At 46.9% G+C, this 24,932-nt stretch overlaps 1 protein-coding gene across 1 annotated transcript in view; it reads left to right on the top strand.

The window, feature by feature from the left end:
- LOC138748398 (SH3 domain-binding protein 1-like) overlaps positions 1-24,932 on the top strand; it is a 75,033-nt gene that overhangs the window by 29,954 nt on the left and 20,147 nt on the right. The window contains exons 5-11 of the mRNA XM_069908520.1: positions 717-828; positions 5,549-5,625; positions 7,202-7,319; positions 9,160-9,228; positions 14,208-14,301; positions 17,013-17,140; positions 23,477-23,588. Of these exons, the coding sequence (XP_069764621.1) occupies positions 717-828; positions 5,549-5,625; positions 7,202-7,319; positions 9,160-9,228; positions 14,208-14,301; positions 17,013-17,140; positions 23,477-23,588 (710 nt within the window). The remainder of the gene's footprint in view (positions 1-716; positions 829-5,548; positions 5,626-7,201; positions 7,320-9,159; positions 9,229-14,207; positions 14,302-17,012; positions 17,141-23,476; positions 23,589-24,932) is intronic.

Here is a 24,932-nt window from a genome sequence, read left to right on the forward strand (position 1 = left end):
TCTCTACGTACATTTCATTCCTGTACTTTGTAGTGTTAATTATACATGCAGCACAAAGGAAAATAGAGGGTTACGTGTGTGATGTTGGGAAGATTTAGTTTGTTGAGTAGGTTTATATAGTTCAGCGCAATATCGTGGGCTGCAGGGCACTGTGTTGGAATGTTATTAGTCACAGAGGGTTCATTTGTTCAGCTGCCTCAACCTGTGAATAGGTTCTCCTGAGTTAAGGCTCCTGGACCCAATGCTCCTCAACTTATGATGGGGTTCTGTTCCAGCAAATCCATCATAATTTGGAAAAAAAATGGCAAGTCAAAAATGAATACCACACTTTTTAAACCTTCATTTCGAATACCTTTATTCCACATTGAAAAATAACCATTAACGTACACAGCTGAAAGCACACTGGGCATGAAGAATGTTTGAAGCGTTGAACCGAAATGAATTGCTGGATGAGCGAATAGTGTGCCGCATATTGCAAGGGTGGGAACAGATTGGAATTCCAAATTGCACGTACGGGTTCAACCCCTCATAACTTTGAAAAATCATAAGTTGGACCATCGTTAGTAGGGGAGCACTTGCCCACCACCTGCACTCTATGTTTAGTGGCCATTTACAGGAGCACTGAACTTGCCGTGCACAGCCCAATGTGTGCCTTGTTTGTCCCTTGTCTTGTTGGAGACCAAACTCGTGGCTCATTTTACATCTTCCTTCTGCAGGAAAATGTTGGAGGTGTGCTGCTATGTCGAGGGTGCTTTGGCAAAGGTACGCATTGAACATGAGATTCAGCTGGAGAAAGAAGTCCTGGACCCCCTCTTTAAGCTCTCTGAGGTGAGGAAAGCATTGACTATCATGGCGACTGGAACAGGCCAGAGGCTGAGTCAAAGTGAAACAGGGAAATCTGCACTGTGTTTGTAGTTAAAAACTCACCGAAATGCTGGAAGAACTCAGCCAGTCTTTTCAGCGTCCAGAGGCAGTAAAAATACATTACCAACATTTTGGGCCTGAGTCAAGTCACGTTGATTGTCACCTGATTGCACAAGTACAACCCGATAAATTGTGTTCTCCGGTCCTCGGTGTAAAAACACGCAGTCACAAAGCCAGACATAACGCACGTACACAGACAAACATATGCAGGACAAGAATTTATATATCCAAATAAATACATAAATATTGTTTGTTCATATGAGAGCCTCGGATGGTTAGTGTGAGCAGTTCTTTTGGTCGTTCAGTGTCCTCACTGCCCGGATTCCATACCTATCTTATCATCAGTCAGAAGTAAAACATAAAAATCTGTAGACACCGTGGTTGAAGTAAAAACACAATGTTGGAGAAACTAAGCTGGTTAAACAGTGTCCTTTATGTAGCAAAGATAAAAAATATATAACCAACTTTTTGGGCTTGAGCCCTTGATGAAGGTGGTTCTATTCTCAGACAAAGTGCATTGAGCACATCCCAATTCCCAGAGGGGTAATCCCAATATTCCATGCAATTTACCCTCTATGACATATGCCTATTGATTCTTTTTGCTGTTAACCTGCCCTGAGAAGTTATTTACAATGTCCAGTTAACTACTTAGGGAGTTGGAAGGAAACTAGAGTGTCTGGAAAAAACCGAGTTGACAGAGAGAACATGCAAACTCCACATGGACAGCATTTCAGGACAGGATCGAACCCCTGGAGCTAAAAAGTAGAGCAGCTGGAAGGGCCTGCACCCAAGATGGCGGCGCCTGTGATCGGCGGCAGCCAAGAGGTGTTGCAGACTCTGGGGAAATGGAACACTGGTGCAGGGCACCCAAAAACAGGGAGACCACACCTTGTGGGAGAAGGAGCAGCAGAGGAGATGGTGACTACAGCAGTGGACCTGTGAGGGCATTCTGCAGCTGAGGAATACACAGGTGGCAGGCCACTGGTGAATCGAGGCGAGGAACCTACACAGGGTGCGGGCCGCTGGAGACCACGGTCAAGGGACTCACACCGAGACTGGCATGAAGGCGTACCAGGTATCGGAACCAGGATGCGCTAAAGGGTTCCTAGTCGTGGCGGAGGTTTGGATCCAGAGCTCAGGTTTAGGTTGAAGGCTGCGGGGGCACTGGAAGCAAATCCATTGATACTCAGTGACTCTGGGGGGGAGGCATTCTCTTTTGCTTTTCTTTTTCTGACTGTAAGAGGTGCTTCAGGCAACCTCTACTGATAGCGAATCTCTCTGCCTTACAGCAGGCAAAAGACAAGTTTGTTTAATATGACGCTGTTTATTACATGACAATAAATTGAACGTGCTCCTCTTGCCCAGCTCACTGATGTTTTAACAACACTCACAAAGCCCAACACCATCTAGGACAATGATGGCCTTCCAAGCCCCCAGGAACCAGCCTCAACACTGGCTGCTTCCATCTCCAGCACGCCATGCCCTCCTACCATTATTGCCACAGAAGCCGAAGGAAATTAGGCATGACCTCAATGTTTCTTACCAAGTGAGATGTGAGGAGCAAGTTCGGGGGGGTCCGAGAAGCACTGAGTCTGAACACAAGGTGATTGCAACAAAAGGTCACCACAGGCACGCTCACTCACACGCATGCACACACACTCGCACACATGCACACACAACACATGCACACTCACTCATGTCTACGCACATGGACACACACACTCACGCGTACACACACACCTGTGCACTCATGCGCGTGCGCACACACTCAAACGTGCACACACATACAAACACATGCACTCGCACGCACGTGCACTTGCACACATGCACACACAGATACACATGCACTCGCACGCACTTGCACATATGCATGCATACTTCCACACACACGCATGCACACATGGAAATGCACGTGCACATGTCATTGACCCATTTCCTTTGGAGTTCTGAAACCGTCCACACAATGAGTCAATTAGGGACGAGTAAAATGTTGTTTTTCAAACTTTTTCTTTCCACCCACATCCCACCTTAAGCAATCTATTCGTCCCACATTGTACTGAGATGAGTGGTGTGTGGTCACTGGGAGTGGAATGACTGTTGACGCTGTACTGAGAGAAGTGGTGTGTGGTCACTATGAGAGTGGAGTGTCTGTGGATGTTGTACCGAGACCATGGTGACCTGGTGGTGATCAACACAGCTTCCAGTGGGAAATCATTCTGTGTGACCAGCCCAGGCCTGAGGAGGGAGAGGGGGGGCGGTGTGGAGAACAGGCTATCTTCAGAGCGACAAAGACAAAGTTCTGCACACATACAGAACCCGCTGGAAACTATGCTGGAGGCAAGGCAACTTCCTGCCACGCTCAAGCAGGGTGCAAACCTCAGCTCCCTGATGGAAGTAAAACTATGTCTGAAATGCTGCAGGGAACCCATGATTGTTTGTCTGTGGTGAGTAACAACTGTTCATATCTGTGTACCAGCAACTTCTGAATCCCAGGAGGCAAAAACTACAACCTGTGTTTGCATAGCACCTTTAACAAGGTAAACCATCCCACAGGAGCTTTGTCAAGCACCGGAGGGGCTGATCAGGCAGATCTCGCTGAACGAGTTAATCTGCACATGTTGAGGTCGAATGCAATACACAAACATGCTGGAGAAACTCAGCAGGTCATGCAACACCATTGGAGGTAAAGGGTCAAGGGTCTGGACACACAGGTAGCCCCCTGAATAAAAAGGTGGAGGAGGGGGAGGAGTAGAAGAGCAGAGGGAGGAAAGGGCAGGGGGAGGAGTACAGGCTCTCTCGAACTGCATGACCTCGACAACTTTTCCTTTGGGCATCCTTGGCTGCCTGAGGTATTCCCTTCGCCTCATCTGGCCCTCCTCCACCTTACAGTCACAGAGCAGAATGGAAGCAGGCTCTTCAGCCCAACATCCATACTGACCACGCCGCCAATCTGCAGCCAGGAGGAGGCGGGGTGCCACATACCTACGGAGTGTGAGTGGTCGCAGCCTCAAGTTCTAGCCGCGCTTCATTCCCCGCGTCCCTGACCTTTGGTCACCCGGCAAGGAGGGAGGGGGATCTCCTGGTTGGTTTACTCCAGGGTCTGGTCGAGTTGGCCATTCATGGGGTCGGGCAGTCGAGGGTTCAGCTCAGGCTGACTGTGTGCCCAAATGCTGGGGTTACATCCCTGAAGAAGGAGCATGTAGTGTCCACAGGTATGATGGGGGATTTCTGGAACCAGTGGGCATCACAGGGTTCAAGTGTGTTCCAGACGGTACGACCATATCATAATATGAACATGAAAATGCAATAAAACCCCTGGTAACTAGCACCTACAGAGATTGGGAGATGCCAGATAAGCGAATTTTCTGGTTGTTTGAGACTGTTGCGTATGACTGGAGACTAACTACTCGGGGACACCAATTTTAACTTTCTTGTTTTATACCTATTTGTTTTGAGCAGTTTTTTGCTGGTTGCTTGAGAATTCCAGATTACAGAGGTTTTACTGTTGCATCATCAAGTTTGCAGACAACACGACAGACATTGGCCTCATCAGCAACAACGATAAGTCGCAGAGAAGAGGTGGAAAATCTCGTGAAGGGGTGTGAGAGCAACAACCTGAGTCTCAACTTGGAGATGATCGTGGACTTCAGGAGGACCAGGAACGACCACCCTCCACTACACAACAACAACAACTCTGTAGTGGAGAGAAGGGAGAGCACCAAGTTCCTTGAAGTTCACTTAACTAGCGACCTATCGCGGACACTCAACATCTCCTCACTTGTCAGGAAGGTGCAACAGCGACTGCACTTCCTGAGAAGACTGAAGCCGGCAAGGCAACCGGCCACCATCATGGCAACCTTCTACAGGAGCTCTGTCTAGAACGTCCTGGCTGGCTGCATCACAGTGTGGATATGGTTGCTGCAGAGAAATGGATCGGAGGTCAATCCACAGGACTATGAGTGGCAGAGAGGATCATTGGATCTCCCTCCCCCCTACTAGGATCGATGTCTGAAGAGGGTGTACAAAATCACTGAGGACCCCGTCCACCCCACACACAGCATTTTTCAGCTGCTCCCATTGGGGAAGAGATACAGGAGGATCAGAGCCAGCACCACCAGGCTGAGGAACAGCTTCTTCCCACAGGCAATGAGAATGCTGAACGACCAAAGGAACTGCTCACACTGACCATCCGAGACTTTCATATTCATGAAACAATACTTATTTATTTGTATATTAGGAATACTTGTCCTGCATGTGTATTGTTTGTCCATATGTGTGTTACGTCTGGTTGTGTGTCTGCATGTTTTGTACTGAGGACCAGAGAACACTGTTCCATCGGGTAACTGGATGACAATACTCTTGACTTTAATAAAGGAAAATAAAATTGCCCATCTGAGCTAGCCCCATTTGCCTAATCATGGCCTGTCTATTCAATACTTCCCATGCCATAAATCTCTGCAACTTAACATGTTTCTCGCTCTCTCTCTCTCTTCCAGTGGTGACAAACGGTCTTTGAGCTAAAACAGTGTTGTTGGGGACCGGTGGGGTGGATGGGAAAATGGGTTGGGCCATGACTGGAACTACTCAGAGACCCAAACTAACGCTGCTCTCTCTTTAAAAACAGGAGGAACTTCCAAACATTCTCAGGCACAAAAAGCAGCTCGCCAAACTGACACTGGACTGGACAGCAACAAAGAACCGGTAAGATTACATTGCTTTCCAGCTTATACCCAATACTCAGGGACTTCTCGTGATTGGTATATCGGTACCTCTATCCCAGCCCAGCTCACACCTTCCAAGAAATGCACCCTCTTTATTCAAACCCCACCCCCCCACACACTGTCATCTTTCTCCCTTTCCCTATCCTCCATCTCTTTTCTTCCAGCTCTGCATTCACAGAGACACCACCCCCCTCCCCCCCCCCTGAACAATTCTCACTGTGACAGAGTATATAGATATGTTTTGGGGAGATAAATTTGGAAAGGTTTGCTAGAGCAGGTCACATATAAACATTTCAAAACAGATCTTATTTGAAATACTGGAGCTCTGCCCCGTGGTAGACATATCAGCTCCACAGCTTTTCAATAGCTTTGAGAGTGCTCAAGAGACTTCACTAATGGATTGTTGTTTGCAAAAGGCAACAGATGAAAGATCTCGCTGGAGCCGCTGCTGCCTGGAGGAAACCTTGCTGTTGTAAGAGGGTCATGTGGTTTCACAAGCAGAGAGAGTCAAACAGGCTTTCTCTCAGAGAGAGAGAGAGAGAGAGAGAGAGAGAGAGAGAGAGATACAGAGATCACTGGACAGTGTTATAGCCAGCAGAAGTAGCTGGGACTGGAACAGGACAAGCTGACAAGCCTGTTTGGAAGACAGCTTGGTCAAAGCCATTGTGCCCCCCCCACCCACCTTTATTTATTCAGGCATCTTCCCACATTCTGTTCGTGCATTAATGAAGAGCTCAGGCCTGAAACATCGGTTATATACTTTTGTCTCCTTTGGGTGCTGCGAAACCTGCTGAGTTCCAGCAGTGTTTTTGTGTATTTACTACAATCTCAGCATCTGTGGACCTTCTGGTTTCACTCCTCTCTTGATATATGCCACCTTGTATTGATCTGACCTCCTTGTACATGCACATGTGCATGCACGCACACGCACATATATTATGTGTGCGCACACATGCGTACACACACAGACATGCACTCACAGACACGCACTTGCATACACAGACACACACACACACGCTGACACACATGCACCCACATGTACACACACAGACATGCACTCATTCGCACACAGACACACACACACACACACACACACACACACACACACACACACACACACACACAATGTGCACACGCTCACGGACACATGTGCACGCACACAGACATACAGACACACATGCACTCACACACGCAAACACAGATACACATACACAGAGACACACACACGCACACACACACACACACACACACACACACACACACACACACACACACACACACACACACACACACAAATACACACACAGGGCAGAGGGAGAAGTTGTTTCACTTCCCCATTTAATCCAATCACTATTTACACATTTATCAAGATTATTGCAGTGGGATTGAGGAAGGGAATGACCAATGGTAAATCCCTCATAACTTTTTGATATTAATGAATTCTCAAGGTCAATCCCAGGCTTGCAGAGGTTATTTTTAACACTGTCATATGCTGGACCATGAGTACCATCTCGCACCCAGCCTCAAACGGCTTGTGATCACCCTCTCGTCCCCAGGTTGAGCCAAGCCACAAAGTCGGTCCACACAGGAGCTCCTGCTCAGTCTGCCACGGCCAAGGTGGACCTTCTCAAAGAAGAGGTGGAAGAGATGTGGAGAAAAGTCGAACTGTCAAAGGTCAGAGTCAAAAAGCAAACAAAAAAACAACCCTGCAGATACTGGAAATGAGAGATAAAAGCAGAAAATAGTCAGGGCAAAAATATTTGGCTGCCCATTGCTCTCCACGGCTGCCGCCAGACCTGCAGAGATCCTCCAGCACTCGATGTGACACTGCCACTTTCCTCGCTGATCAGATCTCATTGCTGGGGATTTTGTTCAATGAATTAAGACTGGAATTTTATGGGGATTGTTAGATGCCGGACAAGGGTATTTTCCGGTTGCTTGAGACTTCCAATGCCCAGCTAATACACCTGCATTAAGAATAACAGTTTAAAACTTAAAAAAAAAAATTTAATAAAAAAGAATAACAGTTTAAAAGACAAAAATACCTACACTGAACAAACTTGACTCGCATGAATGCATAAACCTTATCGAATCTTAATTGATTTTCAGTCACATTCTTTGAAAACATTTAACCGTCGCTGCATCTGCAGGTTCCTCCCCCTGCGCGGAGCCTCCCGAAAGACGAACAATAACATCACAATAAGATCATTAACCCACCCCCCACCCAAAGTTTACAGATAAAGCTTCTGACCCGGGGTGATAAGCAGGGAGAAGGAGACACTTTAAGAGAGTCACCCCAATGGTGAGCGACATCATCCCGGGCGACGCCATTGCCGCTGCACACTTTATTCAAACAGCTGCTACGAGCGAAGCCCGACCGAGGCTCTCCGCTGGCTGAATATTTGCTCCCATCTTCAACAAAGGTTGATGTGTTACCTCAAAGAACATTTACTTTTACTATTTTAAACTTGCGTATTTTTACCTATGATATAATTTTTATTCATTTTGATTTTTAAATTTATTTTCCTCAAATTTTTTTGTGGTTATTTGAATTCCGGATACCAGGGGTTTTACTGTACAGAACATTACTCCATTCGGGGGAAAAGCCAGACATCCTGAAGTTCACTGGGATGTCAACACTGGTTCACTGGGAACCTTTATTGAAAGCAGGAATCTCCAAATTAACCCTGCAATTAATGGAGTTCCATAAATCACAATTTGATTCGTTATTCCTCTTCATAGGGGATTTAGGCACATGGCAGGCCAGCAACGACCAGGCACCTCGAAGAGTTAAAGATGAAAGAGGGCTTGATTAGTGCCACATTGTTTCAACACTAACAACCCAGCTCGAATCTGCCACTGTCTGCACAGAGTTTGTCTGTTCTCCCCACGTCTGTGTGGGTTTTCTCCAGGTGCTCCAGTTTCCTCCCACCCTCCAAAGAATACAGGGTTTGTAGATTAATTTGGGTGTAATTGTACGGCACGGGTTTAAATGGCCAGAATCAGCTTCTATCGTCTTGTATATTAAATTTAGCAAATAAATTACCGAGCAGCTCAGGCAACAACAGCGGAGAGCAAAAAAAAATGTTTCAGTGATGGAAGGTCATTAGCCTGAGACGGTTTTCTACCCATAGGTGCAACCTGACCTGTTGAGTGTTTGCAGCGTTTTCTGTTTACATTTTGGGTTCCCCTAACTTACTCGACGTCCTGCAACTCCCCACCTGACCATGGCACGGTCAGCGCAGCGCCATTACAGAGCCGGCGACCGGATCTACCGCTGTCCGCGAAGAGTTTGCCCCTTCTCCCCGCGTCTGCGTGGGGATTTCCCCGGGGGTCTCCCACCTTTCGAAACGTACCGGGGGGGGGGGGGAGGGCATGGGCTCATGGCCAGAAGGGCCTGTGACCATGCTGTAGGTCTAAATTTCAATTAAATTTAAATTTAGTATTTGCAGAATTAATCAGTGGATGGTAATAACCAGAATCCTTGACATCAATTTCTTTCACCTCTCTTCAGGATGAATATGCCGCTGATCTGTATCATTTTGCCAGCAAGGAGGAGGAATATTCCAATTACTTTTATTCAGTAAGCTGCGTAATATATTTCAGACAAAGTTGGATAGGTTTTTACACAGTAGGGAGAATTAAGGGACTTGGGGAAAAGGCAGGGAGGTGAGATGAGCCGATCCTCCTCGAATGGCACAGCGGGCTCGACGGGCTAGAAGGCCGACTCCTGCTCCTATTTCTTATCAGGCACAGGTTGGGAAAGCTTTGCCCCTTCACCTTGAATGTCACTGGGTGTATTTAAGACAGAGATGGACAGGTTCTTGATGAGCCAGGGCATCGAAGGTTAAGAGGAGAAGGCCGGGCGGCAGGGCTGGGTGGATCAGGTCATGATTGAATGGCGGAGTCGACTCAATGCACTGAATGGCCTATTTCTGCGCTAATGTCTTATAATGTTTAGTGATTCAGAGAGAGTAGGCAGTTGACAGGATAAATTGGAGAATGCTGTGAGAAAGGCCCGGTCCTGAAACTGGTCCTTACTCCAAATCCAGTTCTTTACTTTCTACAACTCTCAGCCTTGGTTGCTATAGTCATCCACTGTCCCCTCCCGACCCTAGAATACTGAGGGTCATGGGAGGGGATCTTTCCATCATTTATTCCATCGATAATGAATGGTCCACGGAACAAAAGTGGTTTTTAAGGCTAAGCTCCTAGATGTTGCTCTTGTATAAGATAGAACAGAGTAGGTATGATGGTACGATTGAAGTAGCAGTTAGTACAACACCTTTACAGCGCTAGCGATCAGGACCGGAGTTCGAATCGCACACTGTCTGTAAGGAGTTTGTATGTTTTCCTCTTGGGTTTTCCCCAGGGGCTCCAGTTTCCTCCCAAAGTACCAAGGGTGTAAGATAATGTGGTGTAAATTGGGCAGCATGGACTCGTAGGCCGAAATGGCCTGTTACCGAGCAGAATGTCTACATTAAAAGTTGTCTCCTATGGTATGGAATTCAAAGACAAGAGGGCACAACTTCAGGACTGAAGGGCACAGAGAGCAAAGTTGCATAGGGATTTCTTCAGCCAGAGGGGGTGGTGAGTCTGTAGAATTTGGTGCCACGGGCAGTTGTGGAGGCCAGATCATTGGGTGCATTTAAGGCAGAGATTGGCAGGTTCTTGATTAGCCAGAGCATCAAAAGTTATGGGGAGAAAGCCGGACAGAGTGGGGAAAATGAGTCTATGTCTTATAGTTCTGTTTCTCCTACCACCACTCACCTTTAACCTATGTCCTATGGTATTTGCTATTGTCACCCAGGGTAAAAGGTGGTGGCCGTCCACCCAGGCGGTGGGGTCAAGTGACGAAATGGATCAGCTCATGATCAAATGGTGGGGCAGACTCGATGGGCTGAATGGCCTATTGCGGCTCTTATATCTTATGGTCTTATGAAAGAGGGCATCCAAGGATAAAGGGATTGAACTCGGTACAAGCTTGTTAGCGGTAAACGTGAAAGACCACCACGAGGTTTGAACGTAAGACACTGAAACAGAGGTCATGCAGGGCACAGGACCAACTCCGTCATTCGAGGGCATTCCTTCCATGGAGGAGGGGTGGAGCGACTACGCTCCAGGCGAATGGAAGCCGGAGCATATTTCAACAGTCCATTCACCTTCAGAATTTACTTTTATGGAGGTAAGTGGTGCGATGGAAAGACGGTCAAATCTGTCTTCACATTCGCCATTTTTTCCTCTATAAAAGGGCCTGGAGACTCGCACAACATTTCAGGAGGGGCTGGATGGGCACTTGAATCATAAAGACATAAAAGGCTTCAGACCTCAGTCTAGCTCCTCACCCCCTTTTAACAGAGAGCTACCCTCTCCCTCTATCATGTACATAAAAATCTACAGCCCTGTACAGGCCCTGCGGCCCACAGTGTTGGTCCAAGCTAATTACCTACTCTACCAACTGCCTAGAATTTCCCCGCTGCATCACCCTCCATTGTTCTCAGCTTCATCTACCTATCTTTCCACTTTTTTAAGTATTTCTATTGTTTAATAGAAAAACACCCTTTATACATGATCTTCTAATTAATAACATAATTCATAATAGGCCCAAGCCAGTTGGGGTTCACAAAGGGAAGATCCTGCTTGACCAGCCTATTGGAATGTTTTGAGGAAATCTCAAGTAGGGTGGACAAGGGAGAGGCTGTGGATCTTGTGCATTTGGATTTTCAAAAGGCCTTCGATAGGTTCCGCATAAGAGGCTGCTTTAATAAGATGAAATCCCATGGAATTACAGGGAAGATATTAGATGAGGTGGAGCATTGACTGATAAAGGGTGGGAATAAAGGGATCCTTTTCTGGTTGGGTTGCCTGTTACAGGTGGTGTCCGCAGGGGTCGGTGTTGGGGCCGCTTCTTTTTATAATGTATATTGATGATTTAGATTGTGGATTAAATGATTTTGTGGCAAGGTTTGCAGATGACACCAAGATAGGTGGTGGAACACGAAGTGTAGAAGTCGAAAATAAACGGTCGGATTATTATTTGGATGGGGAGAAAATTCAAACCTCAGTAGTACAAAGGGACTTGTGAGTCCTCGTGCAGGATAACCTGAAGGTTGACTGCCAGGTTGGATTGGTGGTAAATGTTGGCATTCGCTTCAAAGGGTATTGTGTAAAAGAATAAAAGGGTGTTTATGGGGCATTGGTGAGACCTCATTTGGAGAACTGTGTGCAGTTTTGGGCCCCGTATCTTATAAAGAATATAGTAAGATTGGAGAGGGTACAGAGGAGGTTTACCAGAATGATTCCAGGAATGAGAAGGATAACATATGAGGAATGTTTAGCAACTCTTGGACCCTATTGTTTAGAATATAGAAGAATGAGAGGGGATCTCATAGAAACATTTCAAATAATGAATGGATTGGACAGAGTAGATGTAAATAAGATGCTTCCCCTATTGGGTGATTCCTGGACAAGAGGGCAGAGTCATAGAAATAAAAAGTATTAATTTACAACAGAGATGAGGAGAAATTTCTGTAGCCAAAGGGAAGTGGATTTGTGGAATTTGTTGCCACATACAGTTGTGGAGGCCGGATCATTGGGAGAATTTAAAGGGGAAATTGATAGGTATCTAGGTATCATGGGATATGTGGACAAGACCGGAACTTGGAACTAGGATGGACAAGCCTACCAATGGCTCAGTGGCAGGAAGGTTAATCTAATTACAACACCAATGGCCCAAGGTCAAGTACAGGCAGGCTAGACAGTACGGCCCAGCTAATTTACATGGCAGCCAACGGCAAGGTGTGCACTAATGGATGGGGCGGAACTAAACCTTGATTGGCAGCAGGTGTGTCTTCTGACTAGGTGGGGGGGGGGGGGCAATGCTGTCACATGACAGCTGCAACCCTTCCCAATACAATATCAATAATCCACAGTTAAACCCATCTTTACCCAGTTTATCACTACTAATAAAACAAAAGGAAAGAGAAATAATCCAACCCCTTCCTCTAAACAAGGTTAACCTGTATGGATATGAATCGAACAATTACCTTCAGATATCAGACCGAGAGTCTTCGGAACATCCATCCACCTTGAATCTTCACGTTGTGATAATAATCCACGTACCTATCTAACAGATCTTATCAAACCTGCCTCCAACACTTGCCAGCAGCACATTCCACTCTCTGTGTGAAGAACTTACCTCTTACAAACCCCCCACCCCCACCACCCCACCCCATACTTACTCTCCAGCACCTTAAAACTATGCCTCCTCGGGTTAACCACTTCAGCCCCGGTGGGGGGGGAGCCTCTATCCATCCACATGATCAATGCCTCTCGTCATCTTGTACCCCCATTGCTCCAGGGAGAAAAGACCAAGTTCACTCAACCTACCCTCATAAGGCATGCACTCTAATCCCGGCAGCATCCTTGCAAATCTCATCTACTCCCCCTCTATAGCATCCAAATTTTCCCTGTAGAACTGAATACAATATTCCAAGTGGGATCTAACTAAGATCTTGGAGAGCTGCAACATTACCTCATGGCCAACAAATCTTCGTACCAACTTATCAGTGTCTTCTTCTCGTTTATCCTTCCACCTATATCCAACCTATCACCTCTTATGCACCTCCCACTGATCCTTCCTCCCTCCTCTCTCCTCTCTATCACTTCTTCATTCAGGCACCTGTGATTGTACCTGACGGAGGGTCCAGGCCGGAAATGTTAGCTTACCCTTTACTTCCCATGGATGCTGCGTGACCTGCTGAGTTTCTCCAGCAACGACTGCGCTCGACCCCAGCATTGGCAGACTTTCACGCTTACATTTTTGAATTTTGTTACCCAATTCTGGCCAATTACACTCAAATTAACCTACAGCCCCATACGTTTTGAAGAATGGGCGGAAACCAGAGCACCCGGGGAAAACCTGCGCAGACACGAGGAGAGCGCACAAACTCCTTTTGGACTCAGACCCTCTCCCGAGTGGCAAGCACTCTCACCGATTGCTATCGAATCAAGGAAAGGGTGTGATATATTGGTGTGGGGAGATGATCAGTTAAGGGGCTCAGTATCCGATAACCTTGTCGTGCTCTCCACCACTATTGGCGGCACCTTCGGCTGCCAAGCTCTGTCATTCGCTCCTGTCCCCTTACCTCTATCCTCAGGAGCCCTTTCAAACCTGCCTCTTAACAACATGGTGTAAAACACGAATGTTTGCAGATCAAAGTAAAAACACGTAGATGGAGCAACTCAGCAGGTCGAAAAGCACACTTTAGACAGCAAAGAACCAGATGCCTGCCTACCTTTTGCTCACACCCTGATGAAAGGCTCAAGCCTGAGATGTTGGTTAAATATCTTTACCTTTGCTACATAAGGGACATTGTCTTGCTGTGTTTCTCCGGCGTTGTTATTTTACCCTCAAACAACTGTTATAAGAGTTCCCGAGAGCCTTGGTGGGCCCTCCTGAGAAGCTTTCTGGGACTAATGATGCTATATGATGGAATATTGCTGCAGTTACGTTCTAGAGAAGAGACTGTTGATGGAACTTTATTTATTTTGATTTTAAAGTTGTTGGAAGCACAGGCAGATTATCACAGGAAATCACTGAGTGCTCTCGATGCAGTGCTACCAACTCTGAAGAAGACCAGCCCCAACACGTCAGGTCAGTGATGTCAGTATCCCTGTGGCCTGGTAACAATCTCTCCTCTGCCTGATGAAGACATTTTCATTGCTTATCTTCATCCACTTTCTCTCTCTCTCTCACACACACACACACACACACACACACACACACACACACACACTCACACACACACTAATGCACACACATACAGATACACACACACACACACACACACTAATGCACACACATACAGATACATACACACACACACACACACACACTAATGCACACACATACAGATACATACACACACACACACACACACTAATGCACACACATACAGATACATACACACTCACGCACATGCACAGAAACTCGTACATTTTGTTACAAACCGCACGTAACGAGCAGCAACAGACAATGACCCAGTCAGTGTTTAATTTTAAAACACTAATTTTATTTTTTACTCTTAACCTATAGTCTTAACTTTTAAATTATCCTTAAATTATCCTAAATCTATTCCCAACTATGAGCAGGTGTCTAGTGTGTGTGTGTGTGTGTGTGTGTGTGTGTGTGTGTGTGTGTGTGTGTGTGTGTGTGTGTGTGTGTGTGTGTGTGTGTGTGTGTGTGTGTGTGTGTGTGTGTGTGTGTGTGTGTGTGTGTGTGTGTGTGTGTGTGTCATTGATATACCCCAACTACAGTCCAGGCCAAAAATCTAGAAAGTTACTTCAAAGTTCAGTCTTTTAAATTCAGTGTTGAAGTGTAGACCTTTGAGATTTGATGCCCAGAATTAACGCTGAACTGATGGGGAGACTGGAGTTGCGGCTACTACAGTCTCACGAATTCTCCTTGCGGTGCCTTTGAAGAAATGTCCATCCACACGAGCTGTGGTCACAACACTCCTGACCTTTTGTAGGTGAGACTCGAACTGGCCGGCCTCCACGAAGCTTCCAACACCCCGGCACCGGTCTCTCCAAGTTACTTTACTGCTAGTCACACTTAAAATGATCAATCGACTGAAAAGGCCCAGTCATTCCCAGAGCCGGCTTTGCTCTGAATTCCACAAAATAGTTGGACACAAGAGTTGCTTCAAAAAACTGCTTCCTCTTCAGCAGCCAGAATGGTTCCCCCTTTACAAAATCACATTGTGTTTTCAAATCTATCAAATTCTGGAACAGATTGGGACAAACCTTCCCTCAGTTCTTCCAATGTATCAAATTATCACTGGGCTGTGACTCGTGCTTGTGTGAAGTGTTAAATGTTAACTGGCCATATACTATCCCTTACAGCAGTGGTTCCCAACCTTTTTCTTTCCACTCACCTACCACTTTAAGTAATCCCTATACCATTAGTGCTCTGTGATTAGTAAGGGATTGCTTAAGGTGGGATGTGCATGGGAAGGAAAGGTTAAGAATTACTGCTCTCGATCCAATTGTTACTGAAATATTTGGCTTGAGAAAAATTGTAATTGGCCCATTTCCTTTGGAGTTCTGAAACTGTGCACATAATGAGTCAATTAGGTACGATTACAACAGTGGTTTTCAACCTTTTTCTTTCCACCCACATCTCACCTTAAAAAATCCCTTACTAATCACAGAGCACTGATGGTATAGGGAATTCTTAAAGTGGTATGTGAGTGGAAAGAAAAAGGTTGAGAACCACTGCCTTACAGTGATAATCTCATTTTACTAAAGCAAGAGCTCATAATAGTTATGTTCACTCAAACACACACCAGGCACACACCCACAGTCACCCACATACCCACCCATCCACACGTACACCCACACGCACTCACACAAGCACCAACACACAGAAACACATATACCTACATAAGCGCACACATTCTCACACTCACAGACACCTTCAGGTAAACACAGAAACACGGACACACGCACATACAGATTCATTCCTTCATAACCAATGACTTTCATTCCATTGCATGTACCCATATACAAGTACCTTTAGAACCATAGAACATTACAGCATAGGAACAGGCCTCATGCACTACCAAACCGAGACCACCTGCAAATTGGAGGAGCAACACCTAATTTGGGCATTCTCCAACCAGATGGCGTTAACATCGACTTCTCTGACATCTGTTAACAACCCACCCCCCAACCCTGAGTCTCGCTCCCTCCCCATCCCTCTTTCTCCTTCCCTCCAGCTCCCCATGCCTTTCCCTTTCCATTTAGAGAGCTCCCCTTATCACTTCTCAGTGTATGTAAGTGAGATGACCCATATCACGCTCAAATGGGGCAGCACGGTTAGCGCACCGTGGTTACGGCACCCGCGGCTGGTGTTCCAATCCAGGACAATCAGTCAGTAGTTTGAATGTTCTCTCTCTGTATCTGCGTAGATTTCGTCCGGGGGGGGTGGGGGGGTGGTGCTCCAGTTCCCTTACACCTTTCAAAAATGTACTGGGGGTTACAGGTCAATTGGATGTAGTTGGACAGCACAGTCTCGTGGGCTGAAAAGGCCTGTGACTGTGCTGTATGTCTAAATTAAAAATATCCACCTATGACCACTCGTTTATGGGCCTGTGCTGCTCCCTCTCCTTCCCCCCCCACGCCAATTTGTTCAGGAGCCTGCCTACATTTTGCTCATTTCAGGCTCAGGCCCAAAATGTTGGTTATAAATCTTTGCCATGATTTGCTGAGTGTCTGCAGTCTTGATTAACATGTTAATGGTGGTTCCCCCCCCCCCCCCCACCATCTCCCGCCCTTCATTCTCTACCTGTTTGCTGTGGAAAGGAATCACTCCAAAGAACCCTGCCTTTGGATGTCCCCTGGAGAAGCACCTGGAGAACCTCGGGCGAGATATTGCCCTTCCCATTGAGGCTTGTGTCATGATGCTTCTCGAGAAAGGAATGAAAGAAGAGGTAAGATGAGGGTAAGGGGGCTGAGCGGGGTAAGTGAAAGAGTGAAGGGGACGCAAGAGGTGGGGTAAGTGAGGGGCTGAGAGGGGAGAAAGAAGAGAGAGAGAAGACAGAGAGAAGACACTTTCATGTGGCCAGAATACCTGACTGTCTTCTTTCTTTGGCTTGGCTTCGCGGACGAAGATTTATGGAGGGGGTAAATGTCCACGTCAGCTGCAGGCTCGTTTGTGGCTGACAAGTCCAATGCGGGACAGGCAGACACAGTTGCAGCGGTTGCAGGGGAAAATTGGTTGGTTGGGGTTGGGTGTTGGTTTTTTCCTCCTTTGTCTTTTGTCAGTGAGGTGGGCTCTGCGGTCTTCTTCAAAGGAGGTTGTTGCCCGCCGAACTGTGAGGCGCCAAGATGCACGGTTTGAGGCGATATCAGCCCACTGGCGGTGGTCAATGTGGCAGGCACCAAGAGATTTCTTTATGCAGTCCTTGTACCTCTTCTTTGGTGCACCTCTGTCACGGTGGCCAGTGGAGAGCTCGCCATATAACACGATCTTGGGAAGGCGATGGTCCTCCATTCTGGAGACGTGACCCACCCAGCGCAGCTGGATCTTCAGCAGCGTGGACTCGATGCTGTCGGCCTCTGCCATCTCGAGTACTTTGACGTTAGGGATGAAGGCGCTCCAATGAATGTTGAGGATGGAGTGGAGACAACGCTGGTGGAAGCGTTCTAGGAGCCGTAGGTGATGCCGGTAGAGGACCCATGATTCGGATCCGAACAGGAGTGTGAGTATGACAACGGCTCTGTATACGCTTATCTTTGTGAGGTTTTTCAGTTGGTTGAAGTTCCTCAACATGGTTATCCAACTGCACGAACACCAACAAGGTCAGGTCAGATACAGCAATGAGCTCTCTGAACCCTTCTCCATTAACAATGGCGTGAAGCAAGGCTGTGTTCTCGCACCAACCCTCTTTTCAATCTTCTTCAGCCTGATGCTGAACCAAGCCATGAAAGACCTCAACAATGAAGACGCTGTTTACATCCGGTACCGCACGGATGGCAGTCTCTTCAATCTGAGGCGCCTGCAAGCTCACACCAAGACACAAGAGAAACTTGTCCGTGAACTACTCTTTGCAAACGATGCCGCTTTAGTTGCCCATTCAGAGCCAGCTCTTCAGCGCTTGACGTCCTGTTTTGCGGAAACTGCCAAAATGTTTGGCCTGGAAGTCAGCCTGAAGAAAACTGAGGTCCTCCATCAGCCAGCTCCCCACCATGACTACCAGCACCCCCACATCTCCATCGGGCACACAAAACTCAAAACAGTCAACCAGTTTATCTATCTCGGCTGTACCATTTCATCAGATGCAAGGATCGACAACAAGATAGACAACAGACTCACCAAGGCAAATAGCGCCTTTGGAAGACTATACCTGACTGTAAAGCTGCCTATTCTACCCCAATGGACACCTGAAAGTGGAGGACCCAGCCAGGAGGAGCACTTACCTAAACCTCCTCCTGTAGGTATAATCTCCGGCTCTGAGAATCCCCCCGTTGCAGCTGAAAGCAGCAGCGGGACTACAGCTGCGGTCCACAGGAGCCAGTGTTCACTCGGACGCGGCTCTCCTCCAGCTAGCACATTCAGGTGGCAGAAAGGCGTCTTCTTCGCAGCCACCTGAACATCCCAGCTGCACTCCCCCAGCCACATCTGCTGGAGCATTATCTGCATCCGAGCATCTGAAAGCGGCTAGAAAGAGAAGAGAAATTAGAGAAAATAGAGATTTCTGCAGAAGCTGGCCATTACAGAAACGTGGCTCCAGCACTCCAGTCTGGATTCGACCATCCAGTGAGCAATAGGTTTTGATTGTTTAAGTGATTGTTGTGCACTGTGTATTGTGTACTTTTGTGCATGCACTGTGGTCTGGAGAAATGCTGTTTCATCAGGTTGTATATATTGTTACGAGTTCAGTGAACCCCATATACCAGCAGCAATAGAAATGCATCAAAGCAATGGTTCCTTAAAATTAGTCTAATTCTCAGAATATAGAACAAGAAGATTGTAGGGCACTCTCAGTAACCACCGAGACTAGGCTGAGGGAACGATAGGCGTTAATGTACAGAAGAACCTTGTTGGCCCAGATCTGGGCATAGGAAAGGAGGGAAGGGAGTGTGGCTCAACTTTTATGACCTAGGACCACAGGGGAGGAGTCATAGGGTATGGGTCATCAGTGGGCGGGCCAGCTCCATATATTCAGTAGTCAACCATAACAATATACAATGGAGGAAACATATCCCCACAAAGATCAACACTTTAAGTTATTTACACTATCCCTTCCCCCCACCCCCCCCCCACCCCGCCCCACAACCTAATCTAAGTGCAAGTGTGTGTGTGTGATGTGTTTTCAAGGAAGTCCTTTTTACTGGCCAATCTTCCACTGTCCACGTTTCCAAGGCTACAGTTTCCAGTCATCTTCAATCCTGTGCACAGAATCAAACAATCATTACATTCAAGCGAACTCCAGGCAGGAGCATTGTGGGGGGGATTGCAGAGAGATGGATGTTGCTTGTTGGACACCCCAAACAGGAGCGTCTTCCAGAAGAAACTTGTCTATTTTCCGGGTTCTTCTCACAGAGTTCTTCTCCTCTTCGCCACACACTGGGAAGACTAGCCGCCGCTCCTGATTTCCACAGAGAGTACACTCGGGCTAATATCGGAACACTGCCCAGTCTTGTAAAAGAAAGCCTTTTCAGCAGTTCCTCTTCTCTCTCTCTCTCTCTCTCTCTTTCTCTCTCTCTCTCTCGTTCTCTCTCTCTCTCTTTCTCTCTCATTCTCTCTCTCTCTCTCTTTCTCTCTCTCTCTCTCGTTCTCTCTCTCTTTCTTTCTCTCTCTCTCTCGTTCTCTCCTTCTCTCTTTCTCTCTCTGTCTCTCGTTCTCTCTCTCTTTCTCTCTCTCTCTCGCTCTCTCTCTCTCTCTCGTTCTCTCTCTCGTTCTCTCTCTCTCTCTCGTTCTCTCTCTCTCTCTCTTTCTCTCTCTCTCTCTCTCTCATTCACTCTCTCGTTCTCTCTCTCGTTCTCTGCCCCTCCCCTCCTGATGTTCCAGGCACTTTTTTTTTGGTTTCAGTTTTCAGGCTTTGCAAAAAAACACATGGCCCCAAGACTCTGCAAACATTTTAGTTTCTGGGGTGTGCTTGCAGATGTTGCTAAAGTCCAGAACCTTCTGTTTGCACCTGCACTCGAACTTTGCAAGACATGTGGGCTGCCTGTAAAATGCGTGCAATCTAACAGCTCACCCACTTCTAATCCTTTCTTTTTTTCTTTGGCTTGGCTTCGCGGACGAAGATTTATGGAGGGGGTAAATGTCCACGTCAGCTGCAGGCTCGTTTGTGGCTGACAAGTCCGATGCGGGACAGGCAGACACGGTTGCAGCGGTTGCAGGGGAAAATTGGTTCTTTAATCCTTTAATATATATTTAATTAACCCAATGTGTCAGATGATAATAAACTGGAACCATAGGTCAATCCACAGAACCATAACAGCAGCAGAAGTTCACTGGAGTCAACCTTCACCAACCCATCCCCCACCCCGCCTCACCCCATCGACATGATCTACCAGGATCATTGTCTAAAGAGGGTTCACAAAATCACTGAGGGCCCCTTCCACGCCCGCACATGGCATCTTTCAGCTGTTCCCATCGGGAAAGAGATACAGGAGGATCGGAGCCAGCACCACCAGGCAGAGGAACAGCTTCTTCCCATGGGCTGTGAGAATGCTGAACGACCAAAGGAACTGCTCACACTGACCCTCCAAGACCCTCATATTCACAAAACAATGGTGTAGGCCACTCTTTTCTTTGGCTTGGCTTCGCGGACGAAGATTTAAGGAGGGGTATGTCCACGTCTGCTGCAGGCTCGTTGGTGACTGACAAGTCTGATGCGGGACAGGCAGGCACGGTTGCAGCGGTTGCAAGGGAAAATTGGTTGGTTGGGGTTGGGTGTTGGGTTTTTCCTCCTTTGTCTTTTGTCAGTGAGGTGGGCTCTGTGATCTTCTTCAAAGGAAGTTGCTGCCCGCCGAACTGCCAAGATGCATGGTGGGAGGCGATATCAGCCCACTGGCGGTAGTCAATGTGGCAGGCACCAAGAGACTTCTTTAAGCAATCCTTGTACCTCTTCTTTGGTGCATCTCTGTCTTGGTGGTCAGTGGAGAGCTCGCCATAGAACACGATCTTGGGAAGGCGATGGTCCTCCATTCTGGAGACGTGACCACTACCAGTAACCATACAGACTAGGCTGAGGGAAAGATAGGCTTTAATATACAGAAGAACCTTGCTGGCCTGGATCCAGGTATAGGAATGGCAGGAAAGGAGAGGTGGCTCGACCTTTATAGCCCAGGACCACTGGGGAGGAATCATAGGGTATGAGTCATCAGTGGGTGGGCCAGATCCATATATACAATAGTCAACCATAACTATATACAATGGAGGAAACACATCCCCACAAATGCTTATTTATTTATTTGTTTGTCTAGATGTGTATTGTTCGTCTGTATGTGTGTCTGCGTGTTTTGCACCGGAGAATGCTGTGTCGTTGGGTTGTACTTGTGCAATCAGATGACAATAAACTTGACTATTACAGTATTTTGGCCATTCTAGTCTGTGCCAAAATATTATTCTGCCTTGTGTCACTGACCTGCATCTAGACCAAAGCCCTACATGCCGCTCCCATTCAGGTACCTGCCCAATTTTTTCCAAAATGTTTAAAAAAAATAAGCCTGTCCATTTCAGCTGGCAGCTCATTCCAAACTCCCACCACTCTCTGTGTAATTTAGGATAAGTGTTCCCTCACATCAAGAAAAAGCGAGGAATTATTTTATAGAACCCAAAAGGAGATAGTGAATTGTTTCCAGATTTCTAATGTACTCTTAGTATTCTTGCCTTTTACCCTTTATCAAGATACTCCAATAATTTATCCAAAAGTCATTTTTGTTTCTTAGCTGGTGTTAACAAAGCAGGCTTTCTTAATAGTTTCTCCGCTCCATCAGACAACAGAGGGAGATAGCTTCTGACAGAACGAGGTGCTGGCTAACAAGACAAGTGAAATGGGATAGATCTTCGCGAAGGCCGTGCTTAATTCTGATTGGCCACTGAAAGTGACATTTGTCACTTGACTTTCCGAGGGGAAGTGGCACTTGCCAAGCAAGTCATTTGTGACCAGCACATTCCGCCTCGTTCACAGTGCTGGCCCGGCCTGAGGTGCAGGAGTATCAGATCCAGAACCACCATGGTCAGGATCAGAATTTATTGACATTAACATGCCGTGACATTCCAGCATCACGGGGCAAACATTTGTATGAATCACCTCACAGAATAAATAAAACTAGTGCTAGAAAGCCAAAGTAAGGTGGTTTCTGTGGTTCATTGATCGTTCAGGAATCCGATGGCAGCGGGGAAGAACCTGTCCTTGTGCCATCTTCAGGCTCCTGTACATAGAAACATAGAAACATAGAAGATAGGAGCAGGAGTAGGTCATTCGACCCTTCAAGCCTGCTCCGCCATTCAACGAGATCATGGCTGATCTTAAAGTTCAGTACCCCGTCCCCGCCTCGTCTCCATAACCTTTAATACCCTTATACTGAAGAAATAGATCTAATTCCCTCTTAAATATATTTGATGAACCTGCCTCTACTGCCCTCTGTGGCAATGAATTCCACAGATTCACCACCCTCTGGGTCAAGAAATTCCTCCTCATCTCGGTCCTAAATGGTTTGCCTATTATCCTCAAACCATGGCCCCGGGTCCTGGATTTTCCCATCACTGGAAACATCCCTTCTGCATCCATTCTGTCCAGTCCTGCCAGAATTTTATGTCTCTATGAGAGATCCCCTTTTCCCCGGTGGTAGTAGAGTGAAGAGGACATGGCCTGTGCGGTGGGGGTCCTCGAGGATAGAAGCTGCTTTCTTGAGACACCACCTCTTGTGGATGTCCTCAATGGAGTGAAAACGGGTGCCCATGATGTCGCAGGCCGAATTAACAACTCTGGAGTTTAATCTTGTCCTGAGTGTTGGCACCTCCGTACCAGACAGGGTGAGAAACAGCTTTTTCCCACGGACAGTGAGACTACTGAACGACCAAAGGAACTGCTCAAAATAACCCTCTGATATTCTACTATTTATTTTATTTTTATATGTGTATACTTACTGTCTATGTATTGTTTTTGTGTATGTGTGTTATGTCCGGAAGTGTGTCTGCATGTTTTTGTACCAAGGACCAGAGAACGCTGTTTCGTCAGGTTGTAACTGTACAAATCGGATGATAATAAACTTGAAGTCTTAAACCAATGCTGCTCCACTTGCTGTAGGGCTTGTTCAGGCTGGCAGCTGCGGCATCTGTTCTAAAGCGCCTCAAATCGGCTCTGGACAGCGGTTCCTTCGACCCCCAAGAGTTCAACTCAGACTCGCACGCTGTAGCAGGTAGGATGTTTCTCCATGTGGTCGGCCGGTGTGTCTACGGTGTGCGTTGCCATCAACTCTTCTTAGCCATGGTGGACCGGGACCGGGAGTGTTTGGGGAGAGAGCACAAGAGATGCTGTGCTCTGGGTCTTAACCCACACTGCACTGGCATCGGGACTGCTTGATGGGATAGCGCAGCCATTGTCAACCTTTCCTTTTCTGACTCTGGCCCCCTGAGGACTCTGCTCAAGGTTTAGGGGCCCCATTCCCTGTGAAGCAGTCAAGTTTAGATGGTTTCTTCGGTACTTCTTAGTCTCGGACAAATTAGGAGAACGGGCAGAGGAGCAGCAAAAAAAAAATGCAATGTCAGAAAGTGCACGGTCATGAACTTTGGTCGGAAAAATACGCGGGCAGGCTATTTTTTTAAAAGCAAAGAAAATTGAAAATCCCCAGATGCAAAGGGACCTGAGAGTCCTCGTTCAGGATGGCCTGAAGGGAAACTTGCAGGTTGAGATGATGAAGAAGTCAAATGCGATGCTGGCATTCATTTCAAGAGGAATGGAATATAAGAGCAGGGATGTGATGTTGAGGCACTGGTGAGGCCTCACTTGGAGTATTGTGAGCAGTTTTGGGCTCCTTGTTGAAGAAAAGATGTGCTGCCATTGGAGAGACAGTTCAAAAGAGGTTCACAAGGGTGATTCCGGGAATGACAGGGTTATCATATGAGGAGCATTTGACAGCTCTTGGTCAGTACTCATTGACAGTTGGAAGAATGAGGGGGAAATCATTTTGAATGTTGAAAGGCATGGACAGAGTAGATGGAGAAAGGTTGTTTCCCACGGTGGGAGAGTCTAGGACACAAGGGCACAGCTTCAGGATTGAAGGGCGTCCACTTAGAACAGAGATGCGGAGGAATTTATTTAAACAAATCTGTGGAATTAGTTGCTACAAGCAGTTGTGGAGGCCAGATCATTGGATGTATTTAAGGCAGAGATTGATTAGCCAGTGCATCAATGGTTATGGGGAGAAGGCCAGGCAGTGGGGCTGAGTGAGGAAATCGATTAGCTCATGATTAAATGGCAGGAAAGACTTGACGAGCTGAATGGCCTATTTCTGCTCCTCTTTTGATTTTATTCCTTTTCTACTACTGACTACATCAAACACATTAAAATTATTTTATGATATTAGTCCCCCCATCTTAAGTGTGATGTCCTGTTCCCCCCCCACCCACCCTACTCCCTGAGGGAATTGAGAATGGCTGGGTCGAGGTGGGGTCTTGCCAAAGTCTCTGCCTCTTTACAGAAGTCTGACCTTGTGATTTTCACAGCCACCGCCTCCCATTGATCCCAGTTCCATCCCAACCTC

Source organism: Narcine bancroftii, chromosome 13 (genome assembly GCF_036971445.1).
Source record: "Narcine bancroftii isolate sNarBan1 chromosome 13, sNarBan1.hap1, whole genome shotgun sequence".
Lineage (NCBI taxonomy): Eukaryota > Metazoa > Chordata > Chondrichthyes > Torpediniformes > Narcinidae > Narcine > Narcine bancroftii.